Source organism: Choloepus didactylus, chromosome 24 (assembly GCF_015220235.1).
Source record: "Choloepus didactylus isolate mChoDid1 chromosome 24, mChoDid1.pri, whole genome shotgun sequence".
Lineage (NCBI taxonomy): Eukaryota > Metazoa > Chordata > Mammalia > Pilosa > Megalonychidae > Choloepus > Choloepus didactylus.
Genome location: NC_051330.1, coordinates 9944855 through 9971327, shown reverse-complemented (window position 1 = coordinate 9971327; position 26473 = coordinate 9944855). Strand labels below are relative to the sequence as shown.

The window sequence follows — 26473 nt, the reverse complement described above, 5'->3', positions numbered from 1 at the left end:
GCCTTTCTCCAGTGAAGGTACCCTATTGTTGATGCCTTACCTTGGACACTTTATGGCCTTAAGACTGTAACTTTGTAACCAAATAAAACACCTTCATAAAATTCAATCCATTTCTGGTATTTTGCATAATGGCAGCATTAACAAACCGGAACAATAATGCTCTAAAACTTGTTCTAAAAATTCATCTGACCAAGAGGAGCTAAGGTGTGGCATAGAGAGGAGTGAAATTTAGTTAGTCCTCTGGAATAACTAATAAAACAACCAGGAACAACTAGTAAATAATCTGGAACAACTGCTGGGAGACAGCCGTGACTGTCCACACATCATCACCAACCTGGATTGGGTGGAAAGGCTGAGATTGCAGCATAAAATCTGTAAGTAAAAACTGCAGAACCGTGCTGGGAGCCCTCTCCCCCTATGGCAGGCTGAGCTGCAGGACCTCGCTGTGGCATAAAGCAGCAGTCTCGGAGTGAATGAATACAGCTCAGCCTAGCTCCAACTCGGGTTTTAATTAATAAATGTGGACTGCTGAATACAAACTACTAATAAAGACAAACCCCTAACAAGCAGAAAAGTACCCTGAGGTTGATCCCAGTGGAGATGAGGTAGGGCTGATGGAGAGGAAAAAAATAATTTAAAAAAGAAAAAATATGGAGACTCTTCGAGACTGACTGTAGAGTGCTGGAAGACACCTGGGAGGGGGAGCCCAGAAGACCAGGTGCTCTATCTGACCAGTGGGTGAAACTGGGGGGCTGTGGACTTGCTCTGAAAGGGGGCTTTCTTTCCCTTTTCCCCTCTCTCAACCCAAGTGGCTCAGTGGAGAAAGCCTCAGCCATTTTCAGTTCACAACACACTGACGGAGACAAGGGTAGAGATGACAGAGTCAGAGAGACAAAGACAGTATTCAAATACAGAAGACAGCTTCTTAGGGGTGTATCTTCCTTAAGAGGAAGGAGGCAGGGCCCAGCTCTAGTGTCTGCCCTCCCTTCAGAACTCAGACCTCAGGGCCTGGGAGAAAACAGTCAAAACAGAAACAACCTAAGTTAAGAATTAAAGGGGCCACACCTCTTTACACCAGTCGTGAGTGACAGGCTGACAATCGCCACCTAGCTGGGCAGGTTAGGAAAAGCACAGTGGCTAGAGACCCCACAGGAAAGTCTGCCAATCTCTAAGACACACCTGAAGGGAGACTTGAAACTGAATATAGCCCCATTCTGAGACCTGAACCAGCTCTGGTCCGGGAAAATCTGATTGGGGTAACCAGGGAAGCCAGATGCCTAGAAAACAGAAGACTACAAACTACACTGGGAAGGGTGAAGATATGGCCCAGTCAAACGAACAAACTTACACTTCAATTAAGATACAGAGGAGATATTGTTTCATTTTAATGAAACACTCAATTATAGATTTTCAAAGAGATACACTAAATCAAATCAAAAACCAAATCAACAAGTTCAGGGAAGATATGGCAAAATAGATGAAGGATATAAAGAAAACACTTGGTGAACATAAGGCAGAAATTGAAAGTTTGAAAAAACTACTGGCAGAATCTATGGAAATGAAAGGCACAACACAAGAGATGAAAAACACAATGGAGACATACAACAGCAGATCTCAAGAGGCAGAAGAAAACCCTCAAGAACTGGAGAACAAGGCACCTGAAATTCTACACACAAAAGAACATTTAGGGAAAAGAATGGAAAATATGAGCCACATTTCAGGGAAATGAATGACAACATGAAGCACATGAATGCACGTGTCATGCATGTCCCGGAAGGAGAAGAGAAGGGAAAAGGGGCAGAAGCAATAATAGAGGAAATAATCAATGGAAATTTCCCGTCTCTTATGAAAGACATAAAATTACAGATCCAAGTGCAAAATACCCCTAACAGAATAGATCTGAAGAGAACTATGCCAAGACACTTAATAACCAGATTATCAAACATGAAAGAAAAGGGAGAGTCTGAAAGCAGCAAGAGAAGAGTGATCCATCACATACAAAGGAAGCTTGATAAGACTATGTGCAGATTTCTCAGTAGAAACTATGGAGGCAAGAAGGAAGTGGGGTGATATATTTAAGATACTTAGAGAAAAACTGCCAACCAAGTATCATATATCCAGCAAAACTTTCCTTCAAATATGAGGGAGAGTTGAAAATATTCTCCGACGAACAGAAAATGAGTTTGTGAACAAGATACCTGTGCTACAACAAATACTAAAGGGAGCAGTACAGACAGATAGGAAAAGACAGGAGTGAAAGGTTTGGAACACAATTTTGGGTGAAGGTAGCACAACCATGTAAGTACACTGAACAAAGATGACTGTGAGTATGGTTGAAAGAGGAAGGTTAGGAGCATGTGAGACACCAGAAGGAAAGAGGAAAGATAAAGACTGGGACTGCATAACTTAGTGAAACCTAGAGTGTTCAACAATTGTGATACAATGTACAAATATGTTTTTTCTTGAGGGAGAACAAATGAATGTCAACCTTGCAAGGTGTTAAAAATGGGGTGGTATTGGGGAAAAATACAATCAATGCAAACTAGAGACTATAGTTAACAGAAACTTTGTACTATTCTTCCTTTAATGTAACAAAGGCAATATACCAAAGCTAAATGCCTATAAGAAGGGGATATAAGGGAGGGGTAAAGGACTCTTGGCACTGGTGATGTTGTTTGACTCTTTTATTCTACTTTAGTTTAATTCTATCTTTCCTTTTGGCTGCTTTTTAAGCTGTCATTTTTTTTAATCTTTTTTTTTTTTCTTTTTCTTTTGACTCTCTACCTTCTTTGACTCTTCCTCCTCCTTTGTGGAAGAAATGGAAATGTCCTTATATAGATAGTGGTGATGGCGGTAAATGTATAAATACGTGATTATACAGTGAACCATAGATGGTTTACTAAGGAGTGAACAAAGCTGTCTTAAAATAAAAACAAAAGCAAAAAACGGGATGATGAAGAAACCTTGAGGGCACTAATTGAGTGAAATAAGTCAGACACAAAAGCACAAATATTGCAGGTTCTTACTGATATGAACTAATTATAATATGTAAACTCATAGACACAAAATATAACTTACCAGGATACAGAACAAAGCTAAAGAATGGGGAGCAGTTGCTTGTTATGAGCAGAATGTTCAACTATTGAACTTAAGTGTTTGGAAATGGATGGAGGTGATGGTAGCATGTTATTGTGAGAATAACTAACAGTGCTGAATGGTGTGCGGATGTGGTGGAAAGGGGAAGCTTAGAGTCACGTATGTCACCAGAAGGAAAGTTGGAGGTTTAAATATGGGAATGTACAAAACAGTGAATCTTGTGGTGAACAATGTCTGTGATTAACTGTACAAATATTAGAAATCTCTTTCATGAACTAGAACAAATGTATGACACTATAACTAGAAGTTAATAATAGAGGGGTATATAGGGAAAAATATACCCATTGCAAATGTAGTACAGTTAGTAGTATTTTAACGTTCTTTCATCAACAGTAACAGATGTACTATACCAATACCATGAATCAATAATGGAGAGGGGCTAGGGGTATGGGAGGATTTGAGTTTTCTTTTTTGTTTTTATTTCTTTCCTGGAATAATGGATGCACAGCTGTATGATGGTACCGTGGGTAACTGACTGTGCACATTGGATGATTGTATGGTATGTGAACAATCTCAGTGAAATTGAATTAAAAAAAAAAAAGATAAGCTGGGGGAAAAAAAACAAACTCATCTGACTATTACCAGTGAGGCCATGACAGTTCAGTTGAGGAATATCCCCATTTGAAATGCAGAAAAAAGCTTGAGATATGGATCCCCTATGAGATCATTCAAAACCAAAAACATTCTTTTTAATCCTTATAAACAAGGTAGTATTGATTTTCTCCAAACTATCCCATTTTCCTAATCACACAGAATAAACAGTGATCATGAACTAACCATATGATTTCTGTCACCTGTTGCTTTCTAAGCCCTGGGTTTTGTTTTGTTTTGTTTTGTTTTCCTCCAGTTTTTCAGTTTTTCAGTCTTTCAGTGCCTGGATACAGGAGCCCAGCCCACCAGGTTTAGTGATAGATCAAGGCAGCAAGAAGGAATAAATTGATCAAATCACAGAAAGTCCTAACAGAAACCTCTACTAGAGTGCCAGGGTCCTACAGACTTCCCTGTTGGGGAGGTTTGGGCTAAACATGTTCCTGTCCCACTGTGCCTGCTTGGTGTGATTAAAGGAAAAAATAAAATAAAATAAAACTATGATTCCTTTCTTCTGGAACCTCAGTGGTCTGCGGACAGACTTACCCCCTTATGATCAGGGCACTGGTGAAATTCTGAATTCAGCAGCAATTCCTTAGGAGCAAGATTTAAAGCACCACTGGGTTACATACGGAAAATTATAAAATATCTTTGCTCCTACAGACACGTTGACTATATCCCAGCCTTCAACCCAGCTACAAATCAGGCTGAAGGAACCGCAAACGGTGACTTTTGGAGATGGATACCCTCTTGACTTCCATCTCCACCAAGTTCATTTTCCCTTTCTTCTCTAACAGGGTCAAGTTGTATCAGTCTACTTTAGGTTAGACACCTACTTCCTAGAGCCAATACAAGAAACTTCATTTATTCTGGTGCCTAGGGGTACGCTTCCGTAGAAAAATGAGTAGTTAGGGTAGCATCGCTCTATTGTGTAGAGGTTAATTTCTTCCCACATTTGATACTTTCCCCTAAGTGGCCATGACCACATCTTCTCAAAATCAGTCACTCACCTTCTTTTTTTTAACGCATGCTTCTTTTAGTATCGTGCCCATCTGTCCCTCCTTCCTTTTGGCTTTCTGCTTACTGCAGTCTTCCCATTTGACTCACTGTTCCTTCTTCCCTTCCCTTGTCTTTCTCCTTGCTCCCCTCCTTCCCCATCCTCCATTTTTCACCCCTTAAGATTGTGTAAAAAATAATGATGGGTCTCAGTATTGTCGGGCCTCAAGGAGAAAGTTTCACCAAGGAAATGAAGTCAACCATTTGTGTTAATTTTTCAAGACCTCTCCTTATATTTTGAGTCTTTGGTGAAGAGCATGTGTCTGAATTTTCTAAGTGAAATGGGAAGTTTAGTGATTTAATAATCAGGAATAATTCCAGTCCTGAAATATGACTGCCTCTGCCTGGAATCCTGTAAATAGCATTTGCATTTTTTTTTTTTACTGATGCTTCTGATGTTGTATTTAATGAACGTAATGATTTATAGTGAATTATACTGCTGCCCATTGGCAGGGTTGGTGTGAAGCTAGAAGCAGTGTTGCGAAAACTTATTAAGACTTCAGTGTCATAAACAGATTGCAGTATAATTGGAAACATGGAGCCTTTTAAAAACAATTTTGTCTACTGCTTCAATTTGCAAAGCAAATGGCTGTCTAGAAGGCATCTCAGATTCGCATGTAGAAAGGAGAGCGCCTGATGTATCTCTCAAACCTACACCCCCGTCCTTTCCTTGCAGCCTCAGAACTGGCACCACCATTTGTCTGGTAGCTCAAGCCAAAGATTTAGAGGTTATCCTCAATTTATAGCCAGGTCTAAGTCATCTGCAAGGTCAGATCTTCCATCAAAATGGCAGCTACAAGAGCTTTCTACCTCACCTTCCTGAATCTAAAGCGTCAGCCTGTGGTCTAATCCTCACAGGCCATCCAGAATGTTCTTTTTAAAGGGAGATACAATCGCATCACTTCCTCGTATGAAATTTTTAGGGCTTTCCATATCTTTAGAATAACATGAGCCCCTACCCCACCCCCAGCTTTCTCTCTCTCTCTTTCCACCACCCTCCCTGACTTCCAGCTGCTCCTTGAATGGCTAAAGTTGGTTCCCCACTCCAGACCCGCACCACTGCTGTTTCTTCTTCTGAAATCTCTTTTCCATGGTCTCCTCATGATTTGCTCCTGCATTTTCTTCAGCTCTGCTGATATCACCCCTTAGAGCAAGTCTCCTGGACTGTCCATGAAAACATGTTCTCCTCTAACCACCTGAGATGACCTGCACTGACTCAGTATTATTTTTCTTCCTAACATTTATTGCTATTTGAAATTGTTACATTTTTACATGTAAACTTGGCTTTTTTCTCTCTTATCCCCCAGAATGGAAACTTCATGAGGATAAGAACACCGTCTTATACACCCTTATGTTCAACAGATTTATACTGAACAAATATTTACTACAGCTGACCCTTCTATAAGCAGCTGATAATTCAAAGCTGTCCACTAGGAAAGACTCCTGACATGTCACACAGAAGTCTAATGACAGGGTCTGGAGCTATTTTGATTACCTCGAGCCCCAGTGCTTGCTTGCACCTGTTGGACACAGTAGTGACTTGATTTCCTGATCAAGTCTCAATCACACATTGACACTAGAGGTCAACCCTAAACCCCAGCTTTGTGGCCTTGGCCACATCTCAGTCCTCATTCTTGCCAACTGCCTTTTCCACCAACTGGGATCTTCCTTGAAACCAGATGGACCCAACAAGGATACCACCAGCCCAAACCACCCAAGTTCTTCCTACAGACACCACAATTTGGACCTTTGATCTTCTAGGGGCATGGGTGCAGGGTTGACCATGGAGCTCGGGAGGCAGCCCCACAACTAGATTAAACCCTGTAGCCCAGGCCCAGCTATTGTTAGTCTATCTTTATTTTCTGCCACTGAAATCCCAGCAGAACACACTGGTATTGTTTATTAGCACCTTTTTTTCAGAACTTCAGTTCTAATAAATTAATGTTCCTCTTGGCTGACTCATCTGCCTGGAATAACAAGCATGCATATTTCACAGCATACCGAACCGAAGGACCTTTCTACCACAAATTACAAAGCACATCGTGTTTTCACACCGACAGCCTTGCTTTATGTGGCACTGTTTACTCACTGTGCACCGTCTATAGGCCAGAGATTGCTAAAGCAAAAAGGAAGATGAGGAGGAAGGGAATTTGGGACAAAGGAAAGGTAAGAAAAGCATTTTACAATTTTTGATGACACAGATACGATACTTTTTTTCTTTTTAACTACAAGCAGTACTGAATGAAGGTATGGATAAGATTTCGGGTCATGTAGGACAGTGCTGCCAACCATCTTGAATTAGAGAAGACATGCCTCTCCTGTCTAAAATATGATGTAAGTATAAATGGTTTGCACAAATAAAAGTGCTACCTCTGTTTGAACCACGTAATAATGGAAAACACCGAATCTGAAAGGTAGGGATTATGGAGATGTATTGGGGCTCCACGCCCCGTCCCCATATCTCCCTCTCTAGAATTAGATATTAAGGCCCTCCTGACCTCTCTCTTTTCTTTTCCCTCACTGCGTCCTTCCCTGGCCGATCCCTGATTCCAGCACTAAAGGGTACTATGAGAAGTTGTGAGCATTCAGAGAAGAAGGTACGACGTTAGAGGTGCTATCTCTGTGGTGCAGACTCTGGAATTCAGAAATCAATGAAGATAAAACCAATATCTATGGTACAGTTGGCTTCTGGACCAAAGCACAAGACTCTTACTTGGCAGACAAGTAGAAAGGGTCCACCCGGCTAGGAGAAAGAAATGTTCCTGGATACACACACACATATCTACAGAACCCTCGATGTAGCAATTTTCATTTAATGTAATTAAGCTTAAACAGCAACTCCTTTCCATGGCCAAGCAACATGACACTGGCTGGTTCCCGTACGGAGCCTCAGTTACGCGTCTCCCAACTGCTCTGGGTATTTTCCACTGCACATGGGGCATGAGGATGAGCGCGCACTGCACCAGAGGACAATGGCAAAGAGCTAGAAGACAGATGATAACCTTCCTAACAATTTCTATGTTGCCACCTACTAAGTGCCATTAGGCCCTTTAGAGGGGCCATTTCATGGATTCTTTGATGAAATGCCATCAGGCAGGCCTTATACTAATTTTACGGATGCGGAATCAACCTTCGGGAGGTTTCTCTGGCAGCCTTCCAAAGTCACACAATTAATAAATGGCTAAACAGAGACTCAAAAGAAGGGTATCTGATCCCAAAGCCCATACCCCGCCTTGTAGTATAGGCACAATAACCTTATCTCCTTTGGTGGGATAGATGGAGCAAACAGGTGAGATAATTCTTCAACAATAAAGACTGATCAGCAGGAAATTGCTACTATTTCCTGACAAGGGTCGTCTCATTCAAAGCACCTCTTGTCCAGCAGCTCACCTTCCTCTGTGTGCCTGGTGCAATTTTGGACAATGCCCACATTCACCAGGTAACTTCTGGCTGGGAGGTGCTAGAGATACAAAGAGGAACAACTCGCTACCTGAGCCTTCAGGATGTGCCGGCTAACGGTCACCGGGGCCCTCAGGTACTAGCCCACCCTTCTCTCCCACCACCTCTGCCTTGGCCTAGGGTGCAGGCCCCAAGTGACCCAGCCAGCCCTCAGGAACCAGGCCTGCTGGGTGGAGCAGTTGGGTGGCCCAAAGGGTCCAGGCTGGGCCTTTCATCACAGATCCAGGGCTCACAAGTGACCTGAGCTGCTGCAAGGCCCAGGCCCCTGGCAGGGAAGCAAGCTGTAACCCAGCCCAGGTAGAAGCCAAAGTCCCCAACCGAAGATGCACCAGGCCTGAAAGGAGAGAGGCTCACAGGACAGAGTGAGAAAGAGCTGAACCCAGAGGAGCACGACTAAAACGTGCAGAAAGAAGCTCTGATGGGACGAGAGAGTGTCTGCTGTTGAAATTGAGGGAACCTGAGTTCCTCCTGAGAGAAAGTGACGTGCACTGCATTCCACCTGAGAGCCAAAAATCAATCTCTGGTTTTGCTCAAAGGCAGAAGGGCCAGTGTTGAGGAAAGGTATAAGTTTTGAAGTGACATTATTTATCACACAAAAAAATCAGTGTGAGGAGTCCTGAAAACCTTTAAATTTGATTAGATTGTCTTCAGAGATGTCACAAAAGTCTTTTGCTTCCTGTAATTAAATGTATTTTTTTGTAAGCACTGGCTATGGAAAAAAAAATCCTTCATTTTTACTGTTTTTCATTTTTAAAAAAATACTAGCATTAGAACAGTTTGAAGTCTCTGATTTTTTTTGTATTGATACCGTCTCAACTTTTAAGATAATTTATTGCTTTTAAAATTTAAAAAAGATAAAAAGTGTTTTTTTTCACAAGTTTTAGGGCAAGATGATACTGTACCAGCTATCTTATGAATCTACATTATATCTATGGAAAACGTTTGAACGCCTTACAGTTTGTAAACTGCTCAAAGCCAGTGCTAGCTCACAGTGACATGCTGTTTTCTCTTGGTTTCTTAGTTATTTCACATATAACTAAGATAGAGGGTGGTTTTAATTTATGCCCACCCACCCCCGATTAATTTTAGATCACATGCATTTTTTCCTACATTTAATCATCTAAACCCAAGTTCCTTAGAGAATGCCGGGCACATAGTGAATATGGAGGAAATGGTTAATACATGGGGTAACATTTCCCAAAAGACCTCACGGGCCTTCCCGCAGATGGGTGCAGAAGGCGCTAACCGTGAAGAGGACGTCCGTGCCAGTCCCAGAAAGGAAGGGATTCTGACTGAGGCTCACGGTTGGCCCTGGATACACAGCAATCAAGGCACTGGGCTCCCAGCTCCTTCCACAGATCACACACAGATCGCAGATCAGTTCAATAAGGTTTTAGATAAATTCACAGATGGCGAAGAAATAACGAGGTCTCCGAAAGGGGTCAGGGGTACACAGTTTGATGACCACATCGTGGAGGACAAGTCTGCTCCTCCACAAACACGTGCAGCCCAACCCAGTGGGCAGCTCTTGTTTTAATGAGACATTTCTAAATCAAAGAGGATATGCTCTTTGGGGAACAATTTTGAAAATCCAGAATGTTATAGAAATGAGGTGACGGAGTCCAAGTCACAGAGAAGAAATTTCCACCTCGCTCCTCCATCCAACACATGCCTCTCCTCTTAGACGGGGTGTGACTGGAACAGCAATCAGCCCTCTAGGGGAGGATTCAGATGTGGGGGGATCACTGTATCCTTGGTTGTACACCATTCATGCTTCTCCTTCCCAGTTCCCATAGATTATTCTGCTCCAAATTCAAGTCCTCCGGGACCAGAGTCTTCAAAAGAAAGAGTTGGTCTTGAATCTAAGCCATGGACAACCCAGGAGCAATGCAAAGAGGGGGACTGGGAGAAGGAGAGCTGAGCAGATGGGGGAGTGGACTGAAAGTGGACCCTGAGTGACAGATGGTCTCAACAGACAGAAGAGGGGCTGGAATGGGGGACAAGAACTGCTCCACAATTCCCATGGTGATTTGGACAAATGTCCATCACCCCTATTAAATATAAGCACGGACACAGCATGGATGGTGTCCTAATCTATGGCTGGTTCACATTAACAAAACACTCCCATTTTCCTACATCAATTGTTTGACTTCTAGTGTTATGAACCTCAATGATACATTGTTGCTAAGAAAAAAAGTAAGAAGTGTTGGTGAAGATTTTGAGACAGGGGTCTAAATAATTACAGTAACTGAAGGGTATACTTAACATGTACACAAACCCCTGGTATATTAGCGCCAACGTATCCCATCGGGTTGATAATTTTTATTCACTTCTATGTTGGGTTGGATTCTACAAAGTCTTGATTAAGTCACAGATCAAAATCAGGTCCTCTGTTTTTGCGAAGATCTAGAAATATAAAAATAATACCCAACCTCATACTGTTTCCTGGGATTCCCTGGGATGAAAGCAGTCAGCTATAATTGCTACTTTTGCTACTTTTATTTCTATATCCCATCTGTCCCATTCCCTAAAGTAATCACAAACTAAGCAGAATTCAGGAAGCCAGAGGTGTTCTAAAAATAAATGCCCTTTTGGGTTTGGTTCGTCTATTTTTCTTTCCTTTATCTTCAAAGTCAACCAAACTAATAGAGTAGCTTTAGCAGGTCACGGGACAAGAATGTTTTGTGTTAGCTATGCAAACATGCCTTGTAGGCATAAAACTCAAGTTTCCTGTGTGTTTTGTCCTTGGATGGGCAGCCCCTGGGCCTGAGTGAAGACAAGAAGTCTTATCAGCTTACATAGAGCCTGCGGAGCTCTGCCTGGCTTCTCCAAGCCTTGCCACCATTTGGTCATCTCCATTTCTTCTCCCATTCAATGGCATCTCCAGTGCATCTTTTGAAGAGCTTACTTTCCCTTGTGTTTTACCTCCATTGCAGAATAAGAAGCTTCTCATTTTTTTTATGCTTAGAAAGAGATTATCCACATTATAGTTTGAATTTCAAATTACAGATGGAAGTTAACACCATATCTGACATTAGTTCTAGAACGCTTGCAATTACCCTGGGCCAAAAGTGCTAATATTGAAACCTGTGTGAACACTTCTTAAGTAGTCACTAGAGCATTTTCACCATAAGTATTCTAAAATAAAGTCTTTCTGGGAAAAATCTCTTTCCCCTTCCCAACTGTACAGTTTAGCAAATTTGGCTTTTGTTAAACAAATAAAAGGTGTAAGGACTTGGGCCTTGGGGGGCAGGAGGGTGTGCCTGGGATATTTTACTGAAAAGAGTATAAAGTCATAATTTGATTGCACAGAGACGACATTTTGCAAAGCAGGTTCCAGACTTGCCTTCTGGCTAATGCCCATCTGACAATCCAGAGATTGTGAAAATAACTGCATACAAATCATTCCACGGGTGTGAAGCGTATTTTTCTTAGCTTGTCAATCGCATTCAAGCCTTTCTTTTCTTTGGCAACAAAGGGAAAAATGCTGGCCCAAAGCCTAAATACTCATTCTCCGATTGATCTATTTGAATCCTCCTAATTTCATATAGAAGACAGAACAGCCAAAAGGAAAAAAAAAACAAAAAAAAAATTCTTTTCTCTGAGAAGTCAGAGAATTTCTAGCAACTCTTCACCCTCTCTCCCAACACTCCCAGGCACAGCCATTCCACCAGGCCCAGAACACACAAGGCCGATCTTAGAAATAACCTAAACTCTCTCTTCTGTTTTACAAGCCTTTGCGCTGCTATTTCCGTGAATTATGCTTAAGATGACAGCTACATAGATTAAACCATCATTCTCAGTCACATTAGCATAGCCGTAACCTAGGAGAAAGCTAGCTTTATGGCGATAATGCTAATTTGAAACAGATTCACACTCAAAAGGGGAGAAGGAGAGAGGGATGGCAGGAGAGGAAAACCTTTATCCTTTCCTGCAATGCAGTGCAAAAATTCTTTATACATATGGTCTAACCAAAGTCTGCTTTGTACTACACCATAGAATGGCAAATTGCAAACTCTTCCCTGACAAAGCACACTTCACTTTGCAAACAGCTCATAACTTGAGGATAATCTGTTTTGTAGCTGGGAAGATGGGAGCTCAAGGGGCGAGGCCAACAGCAGGAAAATGAGGGGAACGTGGGGTGGCACAGGAGAGGTAGGGTCCAGGCAAATGTAGTGGCACAGAGCCTGGCCACGTGAGGACAGAGCTTGGGACAAGCTGAGAGAGACAGGGATGTTGCCCGCCATCATGGGTGCAGAACCTTGGGGTGAGGGCGGCCTGCAGATCCTGGGGAGCTCTGAAAGCCGAAGCTCATGCAGAGAGCCTGACACCCTGGTACTGGCTGTCTGCCCTGGTATCAAGCGTGGCTCTCTGATCAGATGGTGTTCTGTCCTGGGACACCGTTCAACGGAGCTCAAGGAACTTACACCAAGTACCACCTAACAACACACGCAACAGCAGGGGTGATTGAAAACACTGGTTCCTGCCTGCTTAGCAATAAATCAGAGGTATGTGCTTACTGCACATTTATCCCACGTACCCCAGTGTGTAGGTTCCTTATGTTTAATTACAGCTGCACCATAATTCTATCTCCTTAGCTAACCAGCCAGCATGAACGGCTTCTTACACAGCTGCAAATCAGATACAATTAATGGTATTTTATACTGAATATATTTGTGTCTGATCCATTTGCTTGATTAAATCACACTGTAGCTGAACAGGCTATGTGTTGATAATTTCTACTTATTTGAGTTTAACTTAATAGCCTTTACCAGTGAAAATATATCAACGAGTGTATAATGCTGGGAAAAAATTATAACAAAAAAAATAACCCAGTGTAATCAGAAATAAAATCGCAGCATTCTTTTAAAAAGCCTTCTAGCGTTAGACTAGCTTTGTGGGTTTAACAGTCATTGCACAAAGCCTGGGAGCAAAAGCTGTAGAGTATCTCCAGCTAAACTACCAGTTGCCTACTAGACTTCATCTAAAACAAAGTCTTACCCTCAATTTCACTGCAGATACAGTAAGCATTTTTCTGGATGGTAGCATCCTATATATAATGAGTAAGTTACATGGATATCTCCTTCATCTTTTTGCCAAAGCTCCAAAGTCTCTCTCCTCTCTCAGAAAGTTCATCTACCTCCTACCCATTTATTGATTTTCCACATCTGAGAAAATATCCACCCAGCAGATGAGAAACAGAGGGCAATCCTGAGTAAGTCAGATGATGTGGGCAGATATTCCATTTTTTTTATTTAGTGTGGCTTAATTACATCCTCCTACTTAGAAATGCACAAAAAATATACTGAAATACCTGTGCGTTATTGAGCGTGTGGTAGACAGCAGTCAGTAAATGGGGTTATATAATGGAGATGAAGAAAGAGAAAAAGAGGTAAAACCTCAGTAATTTGGGTTGTCTTTTCTCACATTTTTGAATAAGCAACAATACTTTGGGGGAGTTTTCCAGGACATAAGGAGAGAAAGTATGTAATGAACTTACAGAGATAAGGCATATCACAGAAACACAGACTAAGAATGAGGAATCAAGTTTAGTGTCTTTAAAATAGAATAAAACATAAATAAGCAAAAAGATAAGCAAAAATATGTATGTACTAATATGGATTATTTCTTGTAACCTTATCTTAGATATATTTTTTGGTTGTCAGAGAGCCCAATAAAATAAAGATTATTATGAATTTTCAGGTGCATTTATTGATAGTATCCAAAAATTATTTTAATTAGAAATGGTTTTCCTAGAAGTCACTCAAGATCTGGAAGAAGAGATTACCTATCAAGTAACCAGAATAAGCCTTAATATTTAACTTTCCAAGATTTTTCCCCCATGTCTGGAGCCAATGTGGCTCATGATATTTGCTAATAGTCCTTTAATATTTAATTTATTAGGATACCATATTTCCCTTTAAAATGGGTAAGCAATTAAAATATATTTATAAGTGCACCTAGATAACTTTTGATTATCTGTGACCATGGGAAATCAAAAGAAATAGAAAATTGATATAATTAGACCATTTAAATCTAATGATGCCAATAATTTCATAGGACTTACATACTATTTAGCAAGCAACTATTTCCTTGTTTGCCTCTCTCACAAGATGGTAAGCTCCCTCAGGGCAGGGATAGTGTCTTCAAATCCTAAATGCTCAGCACAATGCACAAAGTATGCATTCAAAAAAAGAAAATTGAGTGTATGAACAATTAAACCAATAAATAAACGAAATTCTTCTACTCAACAGTTCACCATTACCAATAGCCCATTAAAGAGCTTGCACTTCATCATCATTGTTTATCCCCAATTATCTTTTGGTGGAAATGCCAATAACAGGTGAAATGGCCAAATGATAAGGTAATTAAAGAGGACCCTTTGGCTTTGGTAGTTCCAAACTAAACGACTTTCTCTAAAGGAAATGACTATGCACAGTGAGAACTTTAGCAAATTGGTTGATATCTTACCCTGAGTAAATAACACATTTTTTAATTACTTTAAAACTTGTGAATCCCTCCTGGAGGGAATAGTTCAAAAAGACAAACAATTATCATCTAATAGACTTGAATCTCTTTGCAGAACCCAAAACCTTCCTACCACCAACCCCACCCCACCCCCACCCCCAAGCTTCCAGGGCACTTAAGCAGGCTGTGGGATTAGCACATCCACAAGGCGGGGAAGGGGCAGATTCGTCCTGGCATGTGTTGCCCTAAAAGCTGCCTTAGCTGCTGTGGCCATGTCTCAGGGATCTGGTTAGTAATGCATTCATGGATAACTGCAGTGGACTCACGGGGCAGACATTTCTGATACGCTCCTAGAGGCTCATCACTATCCCAGCCAGATGGAGGGAACTCCAAAAGGAGCAACTCGATTGTCCCGTCAGGGAAATCTTGGCTTCAGACAGCATCAGTAGACACTGAATGATTTGAAAAACATACATATGCATCTGCATAAGTTACTTCACATGTCCTATTTCTGGACCACAAACTACTGACAAATGCTCTGCGCTAAGTTTTACACTATTTCGATTAGTGTTTCTTGGCCTAGAATTGGCTGTGAATATATGAATGAACAGGCTGGATTCTCCAGAAAAATACACAGAGGCAGCTGGGTAGGAATATGGGACTAAGTGGGCTGAAGCACAAGAAGTGCCACGTTAGATCCCCCTGTCTAAAACGGAAGCTCCACGACGTCAGGACTTCTACATCTTACATATTTTCGGGATCTGCAGAGCAGAAAAGGACTGGGCACATAGAAGGTTCTCAATAAACATCACTAGAATGAATTAGCAGGCAAACCTCCAGCAAGACTTTCAATTTCTCAGGGTTTTCTTTCCCCACAACAGGATGAAGCTAGGAAAACATGCCCACCTGGATTCTCACAGGTGTGAAAGGACAGCAACTTGGTGGATGCATTTCTAAAGAATAAAGCATTGTATCAGTAATGAACTTCTTCATTAGTACTACTAGCGTCTGGCACACATTAAGCGCTAACTGATTACCTGCTGATAGACTACCTTTTTCCCTTCCAGTTTGACCTTCTTTTCTGATGTGAAGACATATTCAATGGTTGACTTATTCATATTTTTTAGAAATTTTATTTTCAGTTCAAAGAAACCTCATTTCTATGCCCCCCATGTGTTGTTTCCCCATTGTAGGCTTTTTTTTTTTTTTTTTTTTTTTGAGGCATTTCCACAAACCCAGTTCTCCAACCAAACCATAACTCTAGAGATGATTGTGATAGAATTCCTGAACTCTGATGGGTCCACCCTTTAACTTCTAGTGCTCGTCTTCCTGAACAATGCTTGGAGCCTGCTCACACATGTGCCTCTCTTTGGAAAGGACAACAAATGGAAGCAGACAAGGAGCTGTATAAGTAATGGCATTGTGATGAAATAGGAAACAAAAATTTTACTTGGTGAAAAGAGAAACACTATGCTGAGCTTCTGCTCTTAATATCACAGGGATATTAATGTATCTTAATCAGACTGTGCTTAATTTCAGTCAGTGTTAGGTTGAAAGCAAGCCCTCCACCACGGTGCGTGTATGTGTGTGTGTGCAAAGCACATTTTTCCCTCAGAAAACTGCCACAGAAATCCTGTCTGGTGCTTTAAATTCTGATTTAGCCATGCCATAACAGAAACTTTTAAACAAGTAATTCCCTGCTGCTTTATATCTATTTCTGAGCTTTGCTTAAAGATCTCTCAATTGTCACAGAACCCACGCCGGGTTCTACTATCCTGGCAGCAGGGACAAAGAAAGCCAAGAGGAAAACTGTGGCATTGCTCCAACTGATCTGACTTCATTGCAAACAAGCAAACCCACCCCTCTCTCCCCCAACATGACACGTGGGGAAGGCCAGGACAATGTCAACAGAAATCCCGAGGTTCTCTTGTCATGGCTCCCTCCATCACAATGTCTCTTTGTTTACTTAAACACGTTTCCCCATTTTGTCATCTACAGACTCAATGCAATCTGGACACTGAGATGAAAAGAAGAAGATGTGGTCGATGAAACAGAAACACGGTGAAAGATCTGTCCACAAGATGACTTTGGAAACCTGGACAACAAGAGGAGGGACCCGAGGAAAGGACACAGGTTTCAGGGTCTTCTGGATTTGGGGCACAAAATCTCTAACAACCCTCAAGCTTGCAGGCAGGGACTCCTGCATCCGGAGGGTCACTACTGAGCATCTCTGCAGACTGGCCGAGCCGCCCGGGCCGCTGCTTTTGTTGTGCTTTGTGGTGTTGCAGGGACCTCTGCAATGGATGAAACACACTAACGGTCCACACTGCAAGATGCTGCCCGCTGAAATAAGCCTGATCGCGCTACGCCGCGCGGAACCTGGGGCCCTGCGGTGACCCCTCGGAGCGCCCCGACGCCAGACGCAGGTGAGCCCACCTGCTCCGGCCAGGTGGGGCGGCCGCGGGCAGATCCGGGCGCACCCCCCACCCCGTACCCCCCACCTTCGCGGTGTGGGCTTGTCCCAAGATAGGTCCCAAGTTCCTGGGCGCGGCGTTCAGTGCCTGCTGGGACCCAGGACCAGGGCACCGTGACCAAGTCACCGCAACACCGTTTGGCCAGTGTCTGCTCGGTTTTCGGCCACGGGACAAGCGCGCAAACAGCTCCCGGAGCCCCCCGACCTGGGTCCCCGTGCGCCCACCACTTGGCTGCTCCGTGGACCTCCCTGGCGCCGGGAACACCTGGATACCCGGACACCTGAACGCCGGGACACCTGCACACCTGCGCACCCGGGCACCTGGACACCTGAACGCCGGGACACCTGCACACCTGCGCACCTGGACACCTGAACGCCGGGACACCTGCGCGGGCCGCGATCTTTACCTCGAGTCCGCTCAGGCTTGAGCTCTTGCCGCGGGACTTCTTGCGGAGATAGACCGAGAAGAACCGGCGCACCGTGAACTTCTTCATGCCCGCGTCCATCGCCCGCCGGCCCCCGCGCAGGGCCAGGAGGAGCCGCGGGGCCGGGGCCGGGAGCTCGGGCATCCCGGGCGCCCGCCGGTCGGGTCCGCGGGCGAGCGCGCACGGCCGGGGAGCGCGGGCTGGAGCCCATGCAGGCCGCGGCGCGGGCCGGGAGAACGCAGGGCGGGCCCTCCGGCCAGCGCAGCCCCGGCCCCCAGCGCGCGGCCTCCAGTCCTCCCGCGGGGCACACTGCGCCCGCGGGCCAAGGCGCCCCGCCCCGCCCCGCCGGAGCCAATCAGCGCCCGTCGCCCCAGACCACGCCCCTAACTCCGCCCCCGTCCCCGCCTCGCATCACGCCAACCAATCGGCGCCCGCAGCCCGAGACGCCCCGCCCCGCCCTTCCACTGCGGCCCCGCCCGGCCCCGCTCCAGCCAATCAGCGCCCTCAGCCTCCGCATGCATAATGAGCCCCGGCTGACAGCTCCCACTACTGGGCAGGGCGGCCTCCGAGCGCGCGAGCCTGTTTGGTCCCTGGTTTTGCTTCTCCAGGCTGAGCACTGCCGTTTTTATAATTTTTCCTAGCTTGGGATGCCTTCTTTTTTTCTAGCTTTCTTTCCTTCTTTTTTTTGGCTCCTCTTAAAACCTACACACTTCAGAATCTTGTTTTTCTGTGTTGAGCAAAACTTTGATTGTTCATTAGCAAACCACGTTAGAAAATAGAAAACATCGGAGTGGCGCAGTGGGAGCCCACTGGGGTCCGCGCTCCATCTCTCGGGAGGCGGAGGGAGGCCGAGGCTGTCCCTGCGCCCACCTCTGGGAAACGCCTTCAGAGCTGGGGTTGCACGCTGGCGATGCAAACTGACCCCCAGGGACAGGGGGACGCGGGCAGCTTGCACGGGGACAGCTCGCTTGGAGGCGATCAAGAACAAAGACACATCCTTTCTTTGTGACCTTCGACCCCATATCGAGAAAGTTATCCAAACAGACTCCCCAGGGCCTGGACGGAGAAGCTCCAGACAGGGTGACCCCGGGAGGGCTCCTGGGCCGGCTGCTGGCTGCAGTGCTGCAGAACATTCGTCTTAAAGGGAAATCCTCTGTCTTTTCTTTCTTTCTAGAAATGCTCTTGCTCTCGAGTCTCCGGGCAGCTGGCCCTGCTTAACCCTGGGCAAAATCCACACATCGACTTTATGTATAAAGATGAGGAAAACTAGTTAACCAACGCTAGTTTACCACTGCCACCTGAAAAGACCAGAAGCATTTATGCAGTGTGGAGGGACTGGTGCAGATGGCACCACCCTGCGGGTGGTTTTATCCCCTTTGACTGAATTAAATGCCGTATCAGACCATTTATGCCAAAATGGGTAAAGTCCGCTGAACCCCCCAAATAGGACATGTATGTTCACATTGTATCCAGGTCGTCACGTGAGGTCAGATATATTCTCTGGGTTTTTAGTGGAGGCTGCGGGGCTCTGCCGTGGAAAGCAGGAGCAGAACATGGGGGCTGCCACTTCCTTGTTGGTGAACGTGGGCACACCTGCACATTTTGGGGTCCCATTGCTCATTGCTAAGATGGGGATCTGAATAATACCTGCCACACCTCACTTATTAGGTTTCAATGAGGCTTAAACAAGACGGTGCTTTGTAAATTAAAAAGTGCAATTCATTTTTCATATGTTATGTTAAAAGAGCTATCACTGATATTTTTCTACAAAACCACCAGAAGTGCAGAGCCCTGTGGGGAAACCAAACATTCCTTTTTGCTGCTTCTCAAGACAAAGTGTGCCAGTTGAATTCCTATCCGAACCGGTTTCCGGATTCATTTAAGGTTCTACTAGAAGTCAATTATCTGTGCTCTCAGCAGAGCCAGCTTCTTATCTTTTCTGTGTCCCTCTGGGCACCACTCAGGCATCTTGTCTATGCAAACACAAAGACAGGACATGGAAACACAATGTGGCTGCTGAGGCACAAAGAGCAGACATCTGGCTGGTTCCGGGCTCCTGGGGGTGAAGGAGGGGAGAACTCAACCAGTTTGTACCGTGGAGGAGCTGGTACAACTGGTCAGAGGCAGAAGTACAGTCTGGGGCATACTGGCTCACAACAAAAGTCTCGAGGCAGGCCTCAATCAAAGCTTGTATCTTACCAAGAAAAACACTTCAACCTGGTATAACAGAATTAAAAAGGAAACATCACATGGAACATTCATGATTCCCCCAATAAAACCACTGTATTGAATTTGGAAATCTCAAATGCAAAAAGAAGAAAAAGAAGAAGAAAATAAGGGTTTCCATATTTCAACTACAGAATTTAATTCAAGAAAAGGAATTGCCTGGTAAAACACAGCTAGACCAAAAGCTTTAGCCATCATTTAATCCCACTGTACTTGTATAATAAAATTCTCCGGATCACCAAGGCCTACTTTAACTTGGTTCAAAATGATTTTTACCAAATACCAGATGTGCTGGTTTGAATGTATTATGTCCTCCAGAAAAAGCCATATTCTTTAATGCAGTCTTATGGGGCAGATGTTTTGGTGCTGATTAGATTTGCATGGAAATGTGCCCCACCCAACTATAGGTGATATCTCTGATAAGATATTTCCATGGACTCATGGCCCCACCCATTCAGGGTGGGCTTTGATCAGTGGAGCCATACAAATGAGCTGACGGGCAGAGGGAACTCAGTGCAGCTGTGGTTGACATTTTGAAGAGGAGCTACAGCCAAGAGGGACACTTTGAAGAAAGCACAGGAGCTACAGATGAGAGACAGTCTGAAGACAGCCGTTGAAAGCACACTCTTACTCTGGAGAAGCTGAGAGAGGACAAATATCCCAAGTGCAACTAAGTGACATTTTTGAGGAACTGCAGCCTAGAAAGGAACGTCCTGGCAGAAAGCCATTTTGAAACCAGAACTTTGGAGCAGATGCCAGAAATGTGCCTTCCCAGCTAACAGAGGTTTTCCAGACACCATTGGCCATCCTCCAGTGAAGGTACCCAATTGCTGATGTGTTACCTTGGACACTTTATGGCCTTAAGACTGTAACTGTGTAACCAAATAAACCCCCTTTTATAAAAGCCAATCCATCTCTGGTGTTTTGCATTCCGGCAGCATTAGCAAACTAGAACACCAGAAAAGAAAATGGAGACGTAACAAAGGCTCAGGCACAGGTGATGCAATGAGGAGGTGATTGAAGAGAAGATGAAGAACTCTGTGGGCATCTGCTTATCTTAAGTTTCCTCTCACTTAAGCAAAGAAAGTTTGGGACTGAATTCCATGACTGCCTATAGGTCTTTTAAAATTGATCAGAGAGAGCACCAGATCGGCTGCAGTGCATCCGACTGAGTTTAACAAAAGTTGAGCTCTGTGAGGCACAGAGACAGGTGACTGTGACATGGCCGTGACCTCATGGCATTCACAGGTGCACAAAAGGAAGGTTAGTAAACAGAAGGAACAAGGCAGTGTTATATGTGGTGTGAAAGACCAGAGATGCATGTCAAGGGGAGAGAACCCTTGATCTGAACCCCTGGGGATAAGTAGACATCCAGGAGGCAGAAAAGCCAGACTGGGGAAGCACAGGGACAAAGCCAAGGAGGCTGGCCATGGTGTCACCCCATCTATCTCGACACCTGCAAGATTTTGGGCGTGTGGGCAAGGCCTGCGTCTTTCTCATGTTTTGCAAAGACTTCCAGCTCTCACTGTACCTGACAAGAGCTCAGTATTATTTGGGGATGGCCCAAGAGTGAGGACTGACTTCTAATTAGTCAAATTCCACCAAATGTCTTCCCTGTCCAAATGATTCGTGTCTTGCTATTGAAATTTTGAAGCGTTTTAAACCTCTGTTTATTCCCATATTCCCAGTAAAATGCTCAATTGTACCTCAAGCCAAGTTTTGTATGGCTTAAATGGAAAAAAAAAATTCTATCTCAATTAGGGTCAAAGCTTTGCATTGTCGCCAGGCCCGTGGTGGCTGAATCGGCCAGATGTCAACTGTCAGGACTTGTAATTGGCCCACAAGTGGAAGTTTCTCTGGTGAGGGAGGGACCCCTGTGCTCCAGAGCCACGTTGCCCAACTGACACAAGAGGAAGTAGCTTCACAAGAGTTTCATTGTGTACTTGGAAACTCCTTCCCTCAGCTATACTAAAAATGGTCTGATCAGGTTTCCCCTTGTGTAAGTCCCCGAGAGAGGAGGCCTTTTGCTTTGGAAGTGGGAACTGGAGGAGGATAGGCCAGTTCACCAGTCACCTCTGTACCCTGAACACCTTGAAATGCTCATCACTTTCCTCAATAAGAGTTTTCTAGAGAGCAATTTTATGAGCTTCTTGAAGGTAAAGCTAGATGTTCCTCAGGAAGAGGGAATAGAGGCCATGCGGTATCAAAGGGATGAATTGTGATGGGGAGATCAGGAGGTTTGGATTTGTTTTGAGCAATGAAGCCTCGGCAAGGGGTTTTGAGCTCTCAGGAAAGGGCCTGGGCCTCAGGCAAAAGCACATAGTGGGTCAAGTTGGCCATGAGTCTGTCCTGCTCTCTCCTGCACCTCACCCTGTAGGATGTTTATCCTAGGTCTCCCTTGCAAAGGGCTGCCCCACATCTGGATACCAACTAAGTGGATCAGTAAATGACCACTGATCACTACATTTAACCCCTCGAAGCAGATTTGCAATTTACTAAGAAAGTCTTGGTGACTAAAAGAATGTCAAAACATTAGAGATAAAGCTATCATGGTGAAGTATCAGGTAATGGAATTTCAAACCAGAGGCTGTCAGTTTGCAGGAAAAGGAGGGAGGGAAGTGGAAATCCCCAGGGCAGGTTGTACTTGATCTGTATACACTGATGTATATCAGATTTAGATGGAAAACCATATTGGATTTCAAGCAGTGGAAGTCCTCCAGGTTTGGTTAAATCACCTCAGGAGCCACAAGGGGGGACAGGAAAAGGCAGGGAGGTGGCCAGGAGGTGGGGCTCCATCCTCTCCTCCAAGGCAACTAGAGCAGCTCTGAGTCTTATTGGTATTAAATACTTCATGCCTCCGTAGTATTTCATTTGAAGAAAGAATTTGGTGTCTCAACACTGTTTACAAACCGTGGGTATAGGACAGACAGGGATGCTGATTCTGGCAACTTTCCGGAAAATATGGATTTTTTTTTTTAGTCTCTCTGTCTGTTGGCCACATCTGTGTTCTAGGTGCCTAGGAGAGCACATCTGCAGTCATGACTCCCAAAGGGATGGGAAGGTTGGGACCAGCTGCCAGCGAAATCTTAGAGATGCTGGAAATACCCAGTGGGACAAAAGAGAAGGCAGGGCTGAGAGACAGAGAAAGGCAGAGCAGCAAACAGATCTGGGAATTGCAGGCATCACAGCTCACGTATAAATGCTTTGAAATGACCTAAATCAAACTCCAGATTGAGAAAGATGCAGAGATTGAAATCAGAGAGCCAAGAGGTGGGGATAGAGACAGAATGAATGAAGAAGGGCATACAGAAACTGACAGTGACAACAACAGAGAGAAATTTAGGGGCACAAAGACCAAGAGGGAGCTTTGTCTACAAGATAAGAAAAATGAGAATGGGTAGCTTAATGAGTAGAAAGAAAGCAGAAATGGACTGTATGACTCAAAGGATGGAGTCATGTAGAACCAGATGCAAATGAAAGACTACAGGAGAGCTAAGAAAATACAGTGATGAACCCAATATGAGTATGAAATACATCCAAGGAGAATGGATTATGTCAAGGACTGAGGAAAATGCTATTCACTGAGGCAGAGTAGAGTAGTGGGTCACTTCTATTATCTTTGGAAGATAATGTGTGAGGGTGTGATGTCCAGAGCTAGTGCAGCTGTCTTGGGACCATGAGGGGATTATGTTAAGGATGGCAAGGCAGAAATCTGGAAAATCTTGAATTCCAGTTGAGTTACTGCATTAATCAATTCTGAAGCCAAATTTCCTTGTGGTTTGTTTTTATGGAAAATAACAAATCTCTTTATTGAACCAGGCTTTCTGTTATTTGCAGCTGAAAAAAAAATCAATCTTTTTACTTGCTCAGTTGATCAAGCCATAAAATGGATATATTTTTTAATTTTATAAAAATTTTTAAAAGATCATTTTAATAGCCATAATATTTATAAAACACTGGTGGAGAGTGCTTCGAAGTTATAATTGCCATTTTAATTAAATGACAGAAGAATTACTCTTTTTAATTCATTCATTTAACACAAGGATCTCTATTCCCAGCACCATCTCTTCCCTCAAAAAGATGAGAAGCTGGTGAAGAATTAACAAATACATATGCAGTGATTTGAAGCTTTATGGTCCCCAGAAAATCATGTTCTTAGAGCTAATCCATTCCTGTGGGTGTGGACCTACTGTGGGTGGGGCATTTTGATTAGGTTGTTTCAGTTGAGGCTGCCCCAGGTGGGTCTTAATCCTCTTACTGGAATCCTTTAAAAGAGGATAAAATAGAGAGAAAGAACAGAAGCTGAGAGAGAAAGACATGAAAAGAAGTTCAGGAAAACAGCCACAGGCAGAGCAGCCAGGAGCTGAAAGCAACGAAACTGAGAGAGAAGGACCAGCAGGTGCCGCCATGTGCTTGTCATGTGACATGCCTGTCATGTGACCGAGGAGTCCAGGATCACCGTGTCACCTGCTGATGCCTTGATATAGACATTTTCACGGCCTCAGAACTGTAAGCTTATAAACTGATAAATCCCCATTGTTAAACGCCAACCCATTTCTGGTATGTTGCATTTCAGCAGCTTTAGCGAACTAAAACAACATCCATATTCTACACATCACTGCACAGCACCGAGGGAGGAAAAAGAGGTACCCTAGTCATTTAGGAGGAGGAGAGGCTGGCAGCTAGCATTGGAGAAGTCTTCTTGGACAAATGGAGCAGGCCAAGTGGAGAAGGACAAGGAAAGAGAAAGCATCTTGTGCAAAGGCTTTCCGGGGTATTGAGGCCTCATAAGCAGTCCCATATGTGGCCCTGAGCAAGGGGCTCAAGCTATGGGCACCAGAAGGGAGAGTGACATTCATCCTCACATTAACAAAGGAGGCTGTGCCAGTTTGTATATTTATGTCCCCCAGAAAAGCCATATTCTCTAATGCATTCTTGTAGGGGCAGATGTATTAGTGTGGATTGGGTTGGAACCTATTGGTTCAGTGTCCATGGAGACATGACCCACCCAACTGTAGGTGATATCTCTGATTGGATAATTTCCATGGAGGTGTGGCCCTGCCCAGTCAGTGTGGGCTTTGTTTAGTTCACTGGAGCACTATGTAAACTCATACAGAAAGAGCTCACAGCTAGCTGCAGCTGAGACAGACATTTTGAAGACGGCCGTTGGAAGCTGATGCAGACATTTTGGAGAACGCCATTTTGAAATGCAACCTAGGAGCTAGCAGACATCAGCCACGTGCCTTCCCAGCTAACAGAGGTTTTCCAGATGCCAATAGCCTTTCTCCAGTGAAGGTACCCTTTGTTGATGGACATCTTATGGCCTTAAGACTGTAAATGTGTAACCAAATAAACCCCCTTTTATAAAAGCCAATCCACTTCTGGTGTTTTACATTCTGGCAGCATTAGCAAACTAGAACAGAGGCTTTTAAGAGTTTAAGCAGGGAACAAACAGGAACACATCTGTAATTGAGAAAGTGCAGTTGGCGACAGGGTGAAGAGTAAATGAGAACCCATGAAAACTGGAAACAGGGCTTCAGAGAAGAGGCTTTTGTCATAAGCTTATGGAGAATGAAGTGGAAAACAGCAGTCACCAGAGTGGTAGAGGAGAAACCAGTGTGAAAGATAATTTAGGAAGTAGATCTAACCTGATGATCAAGTGCCTCTACAGGCCAGAAGAAATGCTCACGTCCTCATGCTCTACCCTCAAAATCCATTCTTATTCTTCCTCCCCTCTGCTCCTTTATTACTCCCACTGTATTCCCTTAGAATCACTGAGTTTTTGATGCAATAAATTCTGTGGCAGTCCTGTGAATCTGTGATTTCAGTACAATCTGTGTTTGATCCCCAAAGTGACCACAAACATGCAAAAGAAGGAAACGTATAAATTATGTGAGACGAGAAGACAAAGCATAACTCTAAAACATGGGAATTTTATTTGTGTCAAAATTCTGGATTGCTTGGTATATTTTCACACCATAAATTTTGGAAGTCTTAAGGGAATTATCCAGGAAAAAAATCTCTGAACAAGAGGCAACCAGAAACATTAAAATAGAACCCATAGAAGATGAGATCATAATTTGAATACAACCCATTGCGAACATGAACTAATTATAGAACAATGAAATTGATAGACCATGATGAGAATATTTAGCTGTGTTAGCAATTCCTGTACTTGATATATTAATTATCAATCAATGCTCTCCAGCATAAATTTCTGCATGAATTTCTCATAAGAGAACCACAGCAGGGGGCATGCATTCATTTGTCGAACAATAGTGTGTATTTTTCCAGAACTCAGCCAGGGGGATGCAGTAGAGAAGAGAAAAGCCCTGATTCCTGTCTTGGGGTTCAGACAAGCCAACAAGCATTTAGAACAGAGCAGTAAGGTCTCTAGAGGAGAGGCAGAGTGGGAATAGCTCTTCCTTCCAGGTATGATGTGACATCAAATCCACACCTAAGGCTGAGCAAGAGTTAGCCAGGTAAAGCGGTAAGGAGAAGATGGTCCAAGTAGAGGGGGCAAAATCTTAAAAGGCCAGAGAGAGCAGGGTGCAAAGGTTTATTTGGACTGGAATGCATGTGTGTGCACTAATGTGTGTCTAGTGGCTTGGGTGGTGGGGAC

The 26473-nt window shown here is 43.9% G+C and overlaps 1 protein-coding gene across 5 annotated transcripts in view; it reads right to left on the bottom strand.

The window, feature by feature from the left end:
• Window positions 1-26473, bottom strand: part of RPS6KA2 (ribosomal protein S6 kinase A2) — a 482219-nt gene that overhangs the window by 214106 nt on the left and 241640 nt on the right. For 2 of the 5 annotated variants that reach the window (XM_037817715.1, XM_037817712.1), the window contains exon 1: window positions 17608-17931. The exons of the other annotated variants lie outside the window; for them this stretch is intronic. In XM_037817715.1, coding sequence (XP_037673643.1) covers window positions 17608-17769 — 162 coding nt within the window. In that variant the 5' untranslated portion in view covers window positions 17770-17931. Of the gene's footprint in view, window positions 1-17607; window positions 17932-26473 lie in introns of those variants that run through there. 5 annotated transcript variants of the gene reach the window in all.